We start from the raw sequence: 14069 nt of genomic DNA, 5'->3' as shown, positions 1-14069 counted from the left end.
CAAGTGTGCCACCGGAGGGGAACAGGACAAGTGTCCCACCGGAGGGGAACAGGACAAGTGTGCCACTGGAGGGGAACAGGACGAGTGTGCCACCGGAGGGGAACAGGACGAGTGTGCCACCGGAGGGGAAAATGACAAGTGTGCCACCGGAGGGGAAAATGACAAGTGTCCCACCGGAGGTGAACAGGACAAGTGTCCCACCGGAGGGGAACAGGACAAGTGTGCCACCGGAGGGGAAAATGACAAGTGTCCCACCGGAGGGGAACAGGACAAGTGTCCCACCGGAGGGGAACAGGACAAGTGTGCCACCGGAGGGGAACAGGACAAGTGTCCCACAGGAGGGGAACAGGACAAGTGTGCCACCGGAGGGAAACAGGACAAGTGTCCCACCGGAGGGGAACAGGACAAGTGTGCCACCGGAGGGGAACAGGACAATTGTGCCACCGGAGGGAAACAGGACAAGTGTGCCACCGGAGGGGAACAGGACAAGTGTGCCACCGGAGGGGAACAGGACAAGTGTGCCACCGGAGGGGAAAATGACAAGTGTGCCACCGGAGGGGAACAGGACAAGTGTCCCACAGGAGGGGAACAGGACAAGTGTGCCACCGGAGGGAAACAGGACGAGTGTCCCACCGGAGGGGAACAGGACGAGTGTGCCACTGGAGGGGAACAGGACGAGTGTGCCACTGGAGGGGAACAGGACAAGTGTGCCACTGGAGGGGAACAGGACAAGTGTGCCACTGGAGGGGAACAGGACAAGTGTGCCACTGGAGGGGAACAGGACAAGTGTGCCACTGGAGGGGAACAGGACAAGTGTGCCACTGGAGGGGAACAGGACAAGTGTGCCACAGGAGGGGTACAGGACAATTGAAAAATGAAATGGTCCGATGAGTAGATGGATGGATGGATGAGAGGAGAGTGTGTCAGAAGGCTGGGCACAGAGAGAGAGATGGGTAGATGAGTAGATGGATGGGAGGAGAGTGTGTCAGAAGGCTGGGCACAGAGAGAGAGATGGGTAGATGAGTAGATGGATGAGAGGAGAGTGTGTCAGAAGGCTGGGCACAGAGAGAGAGATGGGTAGATGGATGGGAGGAGAGTGTGTCAGAAGGCTGGGCTCAGGGAGAGAGATGGGTAGATGAGTAGATGGATGAGAGGAGAGCGTGTCAGAAGGCTGGGCTCAGGGAGAGAGATGGGTAGATGAGTAGATGGATGGGAGGAGAGCGTGTCAGAAGGCTGGGCTCAGGGAGAGAGATGGGTAGATGAGTAGATGGATGGGAGGAGAGCGTGTCAGAAGGCTGGGCACAGAGAGAGAAATGGGTAGATGAGTAGATGGATGGGAGGAGAGCGTGTCAGAAGGCTGGGCACAGAGAGAGAGATGGGTAGATGAGTAGATGGATGGGAGGAGAGCGTGTCAGAAGGCTGGGCTCAGAGAGAGAGATGGGTAGATGAGTAGATGGATGGGAGGAGAGCGTGTCAGAAGGCTGGGCACAGAGAGAGAGATGGGTAGATGAGTAGATGGATGGGAGGAGAGCGTGTCAGAAGGCTGGGCACAGAGAGAGAGATGGGTAGATGAGTAGATGGATGGGAGGAGAGCGTGTCAGAAGGCTGGGCACAGAGAGAGAGATGGGTAGATTAGTAGATGGATGGGAGGAGAGCGTGTCAGAAGGCTGGGCACAGAGAGAGAGATGGGTAGATTAGTAGATGGATGGGAGGAGAGCGTGTCAGAAGGCTGGGCACAGAGAGAGAGATGGGTAGATTAGTAGATGGATGGGAGGAGAGCGTGTCAGAAGGCTGGGCACAGGGAGAGAGAAAGAGAGAAATGACCTCTGGCTAGAAACGTATTGTTGCTCACCATTATTATTGTTGTTCGTATCACGCCCAGGTGCTGTTTATAACACCTGGATGCCCCAGTTACACTACTGCTCAGAAGCAGCTCACTAATAATATATTTCTCTCTTTCCCTCTTGTTCTCCATGCCTCTCGGCTAGGGTGATTCTCAGCCACTGAACTGTGGTGGTGTGGGTGTGTGGGGTTTTATGGGCGTGTGCCTGTCAAGGTTAGGGAGGGATGGAGAAAGGAGGGATGGGGAAATGGGTGTGCCAATGTATGCCATGGGGAACCGGAATGGTGATGGCATACTTTGTAGAAGGGACTTTTTAAGTGGAGCACAGAACATGAAGGGTAGGAAAATGTCTTTGTAGTGGGAAGTTGAACTGTATTTAGACTTTATCCTCAAACTCTGAAAAAGTGTCCAGGGAAGCAGCTGTACTCAGCATTACAGTAGCTGTGTACTGTAGAAGTCAGTGCCAATCCAGTGGCAGATGATCTGGACAGTGGACAGATTTACAGCAGTACAGTACAGGCCATGGGACCGTCCAGGGTGGTGATGGTATAGTATGCTCTACAGGCCATGGTACCATCCAGGGTATTGATGGTATAGTATGCTCTACAGGCCATGGGACCATCCAGGGTATTGATGGTATAGTATGCTCTACAGGCCATGGGACCATCCAGGGTATTGATGGTATAGTATGCTCTACAGGCCATGGGACCATCCAGGGTATTGATGGTATAGTATGCTCTACAGGCCATGGGACCATCCAGGGTATTGATGGTATAGTATGCTCTACAGGCCATGGGACCATCCAGGGTATTGATGGTATAGTATGCTCTACAGGCCATGGGACCATCCAGGGTATTGATGGTATAGTATGCTCTACAGGCCATGGGACCATCCAGGGTATTGATGGTATAGTATGCTCTACAGGCCATGGGACCGTCCAGGGTGGTGATGGTATAGTATGCTCTACAGGCCATGGGACCGTCCAGGGTGGTGATGGTATAGTATGCCCTACAGGCCATGGGACCGTCCAGGGTGGTGATGGTATAGTATGCCCTACAGGCCATGGGACCGTCCAGGGTGGTGATGGTATAGTATGCTCTACAGGCCATGGGACCGTCCAGGGTGGTGATGGTATAGTATGCCCTACAGGCCATGGGACCGTCCAGGGTGGTGATGGTATAGTATGCTCTACAGGCCATGGGACCGTCCAGGGTGGTGATGGTATAGTATGCTCTACAGGCCATGGGACCATCCAGGGTGGTGATGGTATAGTATGCTCTACAGGCCATGGGACCGTCCAGGGTGGTGATGGTATAGTATGCTCTACAGGCCATGGGACCGTCCAGGGTGGTGATGGTATAGTATGCTCTACAGGCCATGGGACCGTCCAGGGTGGTGATGGTATAGTATGCTCTACAGGCCATGGGACCGTCCAGGGTGGTGATGGTATAGTATGCTCTACAGGCCATGGGACCGTCCAGGGTGGTGATGGTATAGTATGCTCTACAGGCCATGGGACCGTCCAGGGTGGTGATGGTATAGTATGCTCTACAGGCCATGGGACCATCCAGGGTATTGATGGTATAGTATGCTCTACAGGCCATGGGACCGTCCAGGGTGGTGATGGTATAGTATGCTCTACAGGCCATGGGACCATCCAGGGTGGTGATGGTATAGTATGCTCTACAGGCCATGGGACCATCCAGGGTATTGATGGTATAGTATGCTCTACAGGCCATGGGACCGTCCAGGGTGGTGATGGTATAGTATGCTCTACAGGCAATGGGACCATCCAGGGTATTGATGGTATAGTATGCTCTACAGGCCATGGGACCATCCAGGGTATTGATGGTATAGTATGCTCTACAGGCCATGGGACCATCCAGGGTATTGATGGTATAGTATGCTCTACAGGCCATGGGACCATCCAGGGTATTGATGGTATAGTATGCTCTACAGGCCATGGGACCATCCAGGGTATTGATGGTATAGTATGCTCTACAGGCCATGGGACCATCCAGGGTATTGATGGTATAGTATGCTCTACAGGCCATGGGACCATCCAGGGTATTGATGGTATAGTATGCTCTACAGGCCATGGGACCATCCAGGGTATTGATGGTATAGTATGCTCTACAGGCCATGGGACCATCCAGGGTATTGATGGTATAGTATGCTCTACAGGCCATGGGACCGTCCAGGGTGGTGATGGTATAGTATGCTCTACAGGCCATGGGACCGTCCAGGGTGGTGATGGTATAGTATGCCCTACAGGCCATGGGACCGTCCAGGGTGGTGATGGTATAGTATGCCCTACAGGCCATGGGACCGTCCAGGGTGGTGATGGTATAGTATGCTCTACAGGCCATGGGACCGTCCAGGGTGGTGATGGTATAGTATGCCCTACAGGCCATGGGACCGTCCAGGGTGGTGATGGTATAGTATGCTCTACAGGCCATGGGACCGTCCAGGGTGGTGATGGTATAGTATGCTCTACAGGCCATGGGACCATCCAGGGTGGTGATGGTATAGTATGCTCTACAGGCCATGGGACCGTCCAGGGTGGTGATGGTATAGTATGCTCTACAGGCCATGGGACCGTCCAGGGTGGTGATGGTATAGTATGCTCTACAGGCCATGGGACCGTCCAGGGTGGTGATGGTATAGTATGCTCTACAGGCCATGGGACCGTCCAGGGTGGTGATGGTATAGTATGCTCTACAGGCCATGGGACCGTCCAGGGTGGTGATGGTATAGTATGCTCTACAGGCCATGGGACCATCCAGGGTGGTGATGGTATAGTATGCTCTACAGGCCATGGGACCATCCAGGGTATTGATGGTATAGTATGCTCTACAGGCCATGGGACCGTCCAGGGTGGTGATGGTATAGTATGCTCTACAGGCCATGGGACCATCCAGGGTATTGATGGTATAGTATGCTCTACAGGCCATGGGACCATCCAGGGTATTGATGGTATAGTATGCTCTACAGGCCATGGGACCGTCCAGGGTGGTGATGGTATAGTATGCTCTACAGGCCATGGGACCATCCAGGGTATTGATGGTATAGTATGCTCTACAGGCCATGGGACCATCCAGGGTATTGATGGTATAGTATGCTCTACAGGCCATGGGACCATCCAGGGTGATGATGGTATAGTATGCTCTACAGGCCATGGGACCATCCAGGGTATTGATGGTATAGTATGCTCTACAGGCCATGGGACCATCCAGGGTATTGATGGTATAGTATGCCCTACAGGCCATGGGACCATCCAGGGTGGTGATGGTATAGTATGCTCTACAGGCCATGGGACCATCCAGGGTATTGATGGTATAGTATGCCCTACAGGCCATGGGACCATCCAGGGTGGTGATGGTATAGTATGCCCTACAGGCCATAGGACCGTCGAGGGTGGTGATGGTATAGTATGCCCTACAGGCCATGGGACCATCCAGGGTATTGATGGTATAGTATGCCCTACAGGCCATGGGACCATCCAGGGTGGTGATGGTACAGTATGCCCTACAGGCCATGGGACCATCTGGGGTGGTGATGGTACAGTATGCCCTACAGGCCATGGGACCACCTGGGGTGGTGATGGTACAGTATGCCCTACAGGCCATGGGACCATCTGGGGTGGTGATGGTACAGTATGCCCTACAGGCCATGGGACCATCCGGGGTGGTGATGGTACAGTATGCCCTACAGGCCATGGGACCATCCAGGGGGGTGATGGTACAGTATTTCCTACAGGCCATGAGACCATCTGGGGTGGTGATGGTACAGTATGCCCTACAGGCCATGGGACCATCCGGGGTGGTGATGGTACAGTATGCCCTACAGGCCATGAGACCGTCCAGGGTGGTGATGGTACAGTATGCCCTACAGGTCATGGGACCATCTGGGGTGGTGATGGTACAGAACAACCTACAGCTGAAGATGAAAAACATTATTTTATTGTCCAAATGGACAGACGGTCCAACGGACTTCCACTTTATCCTAACCCCTCTGACCTTGGCTGCCTGTACCCTATGAACAGTTCATTCACATCTTGTGTTTGTGCTTGTCCAGGACTGGATTTCCATGTGGACCTTCACAGGATCGGGGCGAAGGAGGGCCTGAAAGGCCGGAAGCTACATAAAGCCATGGAGAGCTACGCCTGGAACATCACCGTCCTCAAGGTATGAGTACAGTACATCCATCCATCCATCCTAAAACACAGGAAACTCTTTGACAAGATACTGTACTATTAAAGACTAATAGATAGTGTACTGTATCGTGTACATCCACACACTTTGTCAAGATAACACTAGCAATGTATGGCTAGTGCATCATTCCTTAGAAATACTGCTTCGGTCTGCATAAGTTCACAAGGTTATTGATTTGAAACAACTTCCAGTAATTTATAGAAGTGATGTTGCTGCTCTACTCTCCCAAGAGATTACATCTTAAGACAGCAATTTGGCTAATTGGCACCTCCCTTCTTTGTAATCCTTAAATCTCTTAATTAAATGGTGCAGCTCCAGCCTACAGCTATATCAGTGGGCTCAGCAGTAACTAACATGATAACACATCCCACATGAAAGAATACCTTAGTGTACTATTTACATTTTAGGGGGGTGAGGGGTCTTAGCAGAGTAGGAGGGTTATTTAAGATACTGTTTGAAGAAGTAGGGTTTCAGATGTTTTCGGAAGATGGGCAGGGACTCTGCGGCTTCAGTGGGAACCTGGTTCCACCATTGCAGTGCCAGGACAGAGAAGAGCTTTGACTGGGCTGAGCGGGAGCTGCCCTCCTAGGGGTGGGAGGGACAAGAGACCAGAAGTGGCAGAATGGAGTACTCAGGTTGGGGTGTAGAGTTTGAGCATAGACTGAAGGAAGGGAGTGGCAGTTCCTCTTGCTGTTCTGTAGTTAAGCACCATGGTCTTGTAGCGGAATTGAGCTTCAACTGGAAGCCAGTGGAGTGTCAGAGAAGCCGGGTGACATGAGAGAACTTGGGAAGGTTGAAAACCAGGTTGGCTGCAGTGTTCTGGATAAGTTGCAGGGGTTTGATGGCACAAGCGGGGAGCCCAACAAACAGCGAGTTGCAGTAGACCAGAAGGCATAGGACAAGTGCCTGGATTAGGACCTGCGCCGTTTCCTGTGTGAGGTAGGGTTGTACTCTACGGATGTTGTAGAGCATGAACCTGCAGGAGCGGGTCACTGCTTTGATGTTTGCAGAGAACAACAGGTTGTTGTCCAGTGTCACTCCAAGGTTCTTTGCACTCTGGGAGTGCGACACTGTGGAGTTGTCAACCGTGATGGAGAGGTCTTTCAGCGGGCAGGCCTTCCCCAGGAGGAAGAGTCGAGGTTGAGCTTGAGGTGGTGGGCCGACATCCAAGTTGAGATATCTGCCAAGCACGCAGAGATGCGTGTCGCCACCTGGGTGTCAGAAGGGGGGATGGAGAAAAGGGGTTGAGTGTCATCCGCATAGCAATGATAGGAGAGACCTTGTGAGGATATGACGGAGCTGAGCGATTTGGTGAATAGAGAGAAGAGGAGAGGGCCTAGAACTGAGCCCTGGGGGACACCAGTAGTGTGAATACGTTGGGCAGACACAGATCCTCTCCATGTCACCTGGTAGGAGCGGCCTGCTAGGTAGGATTCAATCCAAAAGTGGGCATTGCCTGAGACGTCCAGCCCTGAGACGGTGGAGAGGAGGATCTGATGGCTCACAGTGTCGAAGGCAACAGATAGATCTAGGAGGATGAGAACAGAGGAGAGAGAGTCAGCCTTGGAAGAGCGAAAATCCTCCGTGACACAGAAGAGCAGTCTAGGTTGAGTGACCCGTCTTGAAGCCTTGACTGGTTAGGGTCAAGAAGGTTGTTCTGAGAGAGATAACGAGTTGATCAGAGACAACACGCTCAAGTGTTTTGGAAAGAAAAGAAAGAAGGGATACAGGTCTGTAGGTTTTGATGCCAGATGAGCAGTGTGTTGGTTTCTTGAGGAGGGTAGCGACTCGGGCCATTTTCAAGTCAGAGGGGACGCAGCCAGTGGTGAGGGATGAGTTGATGAGGATGGAACACAGCCAGTGGTCAGGGATGAGTTGATGAGGATGGAACACAGCCAGTGGTCAGGGATGAGTTGATGAGGATGGAACACAGCCAGTGGTCAGGGATGAGTTGATGAGGATGGAACACAGCCAGTGGTCAGGGATGAGTTGATGAGGATGGAACACAGCCAGTGGTGAGGGATGAGTTGATGAGGATGGAACACAGCCAGTGGTGAGGGATGAGTTGATGAGGATGGAACACAGCCAGTGGTCAGGGATGAGTTGATGAGGATGGAACACAGCCAGTGGTCAGGGATGAGTTGATGAGGATGGAACACAGCCAGTGGTCAGGGATGAGTTGATGAGGATGGAACACAGCCAGTTGTGATGGGATGAGTGGTTGATGATGAGGATGGAACACAGCCAGTGGTCAGGGATGAGTTGATGAGGATGGAACACAGCCAGTGGTCAGGGATGAGTTGATGAGGATGGAACACAGCCAGTGGTCAGGGATGAGTTGATGAGGATGGAACACAGCCAGGGGTCAGGGATGAGTTGATGAGGATGGAACACAGCCAGTGGTCAGGGATGAGTTGATGAGGATGGAACACAGCCAGTGGTCAGGGATGAGTTGATGAGGATGGAACACAGCCAGTGGTCAGGGATGAGTTGATGAGGATGGAACACAGCCAGTGGTCAGGGATGAGTTGATGAGGATGGAACACAGCCAGTGGTCAGGGATGAGTTGATGAGGATGGAACACAGCCAGGGGTCAGGGATGAGTTGATGAGGATGGAACACAGCCAGGGTCAGGGATGAGTTGATGAGGATGGAACACAGCCAGTGGTCAGGGATGAGTTGATGAGGATGGAACACAGCCAGTGGTCAGGGATGAGTTGATGAGGATGGAACACAGCCAGTGGTCAGGGATGAGTTGATGAGGATGGAACACAGCCAGTGGTCAGGGATGAGTTGATGAGGATGGAACACAGCCAGTGGTCAGGGATGAGTTGATGAGGGAAGTGAGGAATGGGAGAAGGTCTCCAGAGATGGTCTTGAGAAGGGGATGGGGTCGAGTATTCACTGGGATGGGGTCGAGTATTCACTTTTTGCAGACTTTGCTGTAGTATTAACTGTAGTATACTGTAGTATTTACAGTTAACTATAGTATAAATACTATAGTAAATAGTAAACATGCACAGTAGGCTCCACCCCTCTCCACCATCACCATCACCCCCTCTCCCTGGAGTTTTGACCCAGCAGACGTGCCCTTAGGTGGGCCATTGGTGTCACACTCTCCCCCTTCTCTCTCCCCTCTTCATCTCACTCTCCTTTCCCCTCTATGTCCCCTCTCTCTCCTCTATATTCCCTCTCTCTCATCTCTCCCTTCTCTCTCCCCTCTTCATCTCACTCTCCTTTCCCCTCTATGTCCCCTCTCTCTCCTCTATATTCCCTCTCTCTCATCTCTCCCTTCTCTGCCCTCTCTCCCGTCTCCTCGCCTGTAAACACAGGCCCACAATCATATAAAGCGGGGCCCTACGCCCTCGTTTCACAGCCTCAATGAATCATTACCCGTGGTAATAGCAACACTGATAAAGCACGAAGCCTCGCCACCATCTCGCCAAGACACAAATAAGGACATAGAGGGAATGTGTGATGTGTGTTTTTTCGATCTCATCTGGATGTAATTCTTCAGGTTTGAGTGAAGTGTTTAGCCTGGTTTGGGGCTCTGCCGGGCTGGCAGCCAGAGAGAGATGGAGGATGTGACCAGGGATACATTTGATTCCCCAGGACCTTTTTATCAGGGAGACGTCTGGGCTGCATCAAACAGGACCAGAAACAAAGTTAAAGAAAAAATGGAAAAGGATAGAAGACAGGATGGAAATAGATATTATATATCATATATAATATAGCTCAAAGGTAGAGCCACGAGACAATGTTAACAGTAGTTCGAGATGCACCTTCAAAACGTGTGTTGCTCAGCCTATTTTGTTTGGACTCATTGTTCGTTGGCAGCCGATGTGGCTGGCAGTCTTATCTTAGTTAAGCTTTAATTCACTCTATAGTACTGAAGGACTTGAGCACTTAAGAAGCCTCACGTGGACACACAAAACCTAAGACCTTACCCCCTCCATCCCTCCACCCCTCATCCTTCTCCCTCCTTCCTCCTTCCTCGTGTCTGTACGGGGAGTTGTGGGTACAGGCTGCATGTCCGTATCTACATAGCACAGCAGACACGGGCACATTATCAGCCAAAATACCTCTCTTTATGGTGGTGAACATTTGGTATGAGGCAGTGTGGTCTGTGTGTGCCAGCCAGGCTTGGCAGCCCAAGTCCAGGCAGCCACCTCTCCATTCAGTGAGAGAGAGAGAGGATAAAAGAAGGTGCTAAGAGAAAATCGTGGATTCCTTAAAAAAGCTCCAAAGACTCTATGGGATTGTAGAGACCACTACACCCCCCCCCCCCCCCAGCAGCACCAGCTAGTCTGATTCTCTAGATACAGTATTGTTCTTGAAGCATAGTAACTTAGAAGTCAATGATTAAAGGACTGTCCATGTTGAAGCTCCTCCTGTCACCAGTCTGTCTCTATGCCTAGTGCTCTCTCCACAGCTAATCTATAGTCTCACTGAGTCCTCTGACCCATATATTCAGATCTGGAGGCAAATTGGAGGTTGAGATAAACCTTCCCATAAAAATAAATAATCATAGAAACAGGTGAATGGACTGTGTTAAGGACGAGGAAGGAACAACTGTGACTGGTTAGGAGTTCTACAGATGGAGATGTGTGATTGGTGGTTCTGTGGAGCCTCAGCCGTGGCTAACCCCCAATGGAACGCTGTGCTGCAGGCCAGGCCAGCTGCGGGGGTGAGTGGACCCGTAGCCATGGTTTAGCTCAACCCATGGTGATTAGGTTTCGGTACCACCAGCCAAGACCCTGACTGGCACAGCAGCACCAGCTTTGTGACTCCCACAGGAACATTACATAATTTCTCAAACATCTGATTTATTCATGTTGTTGGAGTGGATTGTGTTCTGAGGCCCTTCATGTAGAAGACTTGTCGCTAAGCATTACCCTCATGTGAGAGGGGAACAAGAGGCATTTTGTCCAGAGTTGTACCCTCAACCCTCCTATGCTACATGCCACTCTAACCTGTCTGCCCAGTGGCAATGGGTAGTACAGCCCGACAGACAAACAGACAGGCAGGCAGACACCCCTAGTACAGGCAGGACATATTCCTTGGTCCCCGGCTCAAACAGCATCGTCCCACAGGGACGTCGCTCAGGCTCCCTTAGCCAGTAGCCCATTCTCTCACTCAGAAACCAAGGCAGCCACAGAAACTGCCCTGATTGACTTTACAACGCCATAAAGCGGGATGTCAGATAAAGCGGGATGCCTGCCCTGACCACTTCCTCCCCATCTGGCACGGTTTAATCTCTGGGGTGTTCCTAAATAAAGAGGACGATAATGATGGTGTGGGATCACTTATCAACAGATTGCTTTTGAAGGGGCTCTGAGGAACCGCAGAGAATTCCACCAACCACACTGCAGCATGGATGTAGGCTGCCATCTGCTGGCTAAAAGAATGTAGTGCATTGCATTGTATTTGTCACATGCTTTGTAAACAACAGGTGTAAACTAACAGTGAAAAGCTGACTTTTTCAACAATGCAGAGTTAAGGATAAAAAACAGAAATAGTGACACAGGGAATAACGCATAACAATGACGAGTTAAAATAACATGGCTATATACATGAAGTACCAATACTGAGTTGATGTGCAGGGGTACGAGGTAATTGAGGTAGCTATATACATATAGGTAGGGTTAAAGGGACTAGGCAACAGGATAGATAATAGAAGTAGCAGTGTGTATCCATTTGCTTAGCTATTTAGCAGTCTTATGGCTTGGGGGTAGAAGCTACTTAGGGTCCTGTTGGTTCCAGACTTGGTGCACTGGTACCGCTTGCCGTGCGGAAGCAGAGGGAACTATCTATGGCTTGCGTGGCTGGAGTCTGAAAAATGTTTGGGTCTTCCTCTGACAACGTCTGATATAGAGGGCATTACTGAAACACATGAGTGACAGCATTCTCTCTCTGAGAATTCTTTGTCTCTCTCTTTCCTGTCTCTCTCTCTCTCTCTCTCTCTCTCTCTCTCTCTCTCTCTCTCTCTCTCTCTCTCTCTCTCTCTCTCTCTCTCTCTCTCTCTCTCTCTCTCTCTCTCTCTCAGGGTCAGGCGGACCTCCTGAAGCACGCTAAGAGTGAGGCTTTGGACACGCTGCGTCAGATCCACTGTGCCACCCAGTCCTGTGGCCTGAGCAAGAACGGAGCTACCTCCCCTCAGCTCCAACACCATCCACTGCAAGCACAGGCCCCGTACCAGGCCCAGCCCCACCATCCATCTCCAACCTCAGGCCCAGACCCAACCCCAGGCCCAGCCTCTGTCCCAACACCTGGCTGAACCCCAGGCCGAGGCCCAACCACAGCTCCAGGCCCAGCTCCATACTCAACCCCATCCCCTGTCTCAGCGTCAGCTCCTGCCTCCCCTCCCACCCCAGCCCCCACAGTATAGGGCAGCAGGCTCTCACGATGCCATCTCTGAGAACGAGACGGCCAGCGATGGTTCCTGCTGACCCGTTGCCTGTAGCCGCAGTGGAGTCCAGCCAAAGAGAGACAGGGAGAGGAGAATAGAAAGAGAGACGGGGCTTGAGAAGCAGAGAGGAGAAGAGCAAAGAACATGGACGGTTCCTTTAACACCCCCGAAGATGGACAGAGAGGAGAGAATGAAGGAGAGGGAGAGAGATGGTGAGAAGGAAATAGCAGAAGAGAAACAGCAAATAGAGCAAGGGACAGGGAAGAAAACTCACCGTAAAAGACAAGAGACACAAGTTTGAAAATGTATTGTTTTAGAGACAAAGAAGAAATGTCTCTGTCAGCTCTCTCGCCTGTCCTATTTCTCTCTCTTGGATTCAGTCAGTCTCTCAGCCAGTCAATTCGTTGAGTCAGTCAGTCTGTCAGGAGAGTCTCGCTGTCTTTCTCTGGGCAGTGCCCTGCGGGTACAGGCACCTTACATTGGCATTTCATACCGCACAAGTTCGCCTTTGGATTCCCCTAGGATACCCATAGCATGTCCAGGACCCTTTCTTTCTCTCCTCCTCTATCTTCTCCCTTATGTTTACTCCATATACCTGTAGATCTGCCCTTCCATGCGTCATCCCGAGCTTCAACCCTTTGCCCTTCTTGTCGAGGAAGAGGCTGCCGTTTAAATGCACAACGTGGTACAGCTCACACGGACTCTGTAGGGATCCGAGCTAGAGGACCATTACTGCACAAACGAACAGCGTAGTCTGTGAGAGAGACGTTAAAGGACTGCAGCTCTGCAGCCTCTCTCTATCTGTCACTACCTACCTGGCCTCTACAATGATGCACTGGCTCCCCCTGCTGGAGACTCCAACCTCCGCAGGACCCCATACACTTGCACAGTGCCCTTAATTAAGATTTGTATTTTTGTTAACTGTCAATCACAACATGCCTGGACGCTTAGTAGGGGGTCTCCCTAGCGCCTTTCAAGGGGCTGTGTGCGTAACGTCCCGTATGTTGCTGTCGTCGCCCCATGGATGGAGGGAGCGTGGCCGTGCTCTGCGAGGTAGCTACTAGCTAGAGCTCACCAACCAGTTTTAACTGGAACAGTCTGTTGACCCCGTCTGCGCTGCGGAGACGAAAGGTCAAAGATCACAAGAGAAACATGGACCTGGGGCAGATTCCTGCTGTCAATCAAACACACACCTAACCTAAAAGAGAAACTATGACTCCATATAGATGTATACTGTATGTATGTACAAGTAATGAAGAGACACTTTACATTTATCTGTGATAATTCTCCCTGAAACAAAACATCCCGTTGATATTCTTATTATTGTTATAATTGATGTTAGTTATATTCATATTACAATTATTTTCTATACAGTATATTGCTTCTACATATACAGTGACTTGATACCTGTTGCTCTGTGCTGCAGATCAAGACAGGTGGTGTGGAATGTTGGGTGTAGGGGTTAGAGGTCAGGGTGGGTTTGGGTTGGGGGTCATCATTCCAAAAATTGGATCAAACAATAACCTGACTTGTGTTTCACTGCAAAGTGGTGTGGTTCTGTATGAGCTCCTTAAAATGGCCCATTAAAACTGGCTTCATTGTT

The 14069-nt window shown here is 51.1% G+C and overlaps 1 protein-coding gene across 1 annotated transcript in view; it reads left to right on the top strand.

The window, feature by feature from the left end:
- Nucleotides 1-14069, top strand: part of LOC115104127 (inactive phospholipase C-like protein 2) — a 97419-nt gene extending 83350 nt beyond the window's left edge. The window contains 3 exon segments of the mRNA XM_029625354.2: nucleotides 5921-6030; nucleotides 12104-12270; nucleotides 12272-14069. Coding sequence (XP_029481214.2) covers nucleotides 5921-6030; nucleotides 12104-12270; nucleotides 12272-12506 — 512 coding nt within the window. The 3' untranslated portion in view covers nucleotides 12507-14069.

This window comes from Oncorhynchus nerka, linkage group LG21 (assembly GCF_034236695.1).
Source record: "Oncorhynchus nerka isolate Pitt River linkage group LG21, Oner_Uvic_2.0, whole genome shotgun sequence".
NCBI lineage: Eukaryota > Metazoa > Chordata > Actinopteri > Salmoniformes > Salmonidae > Oncorhynchus > Oncorhynchus nerka.
Note: the sequence above shows the minus strand (reverse complement) of the source record. Positions and strands in the feature narration are given on the sequence as shown.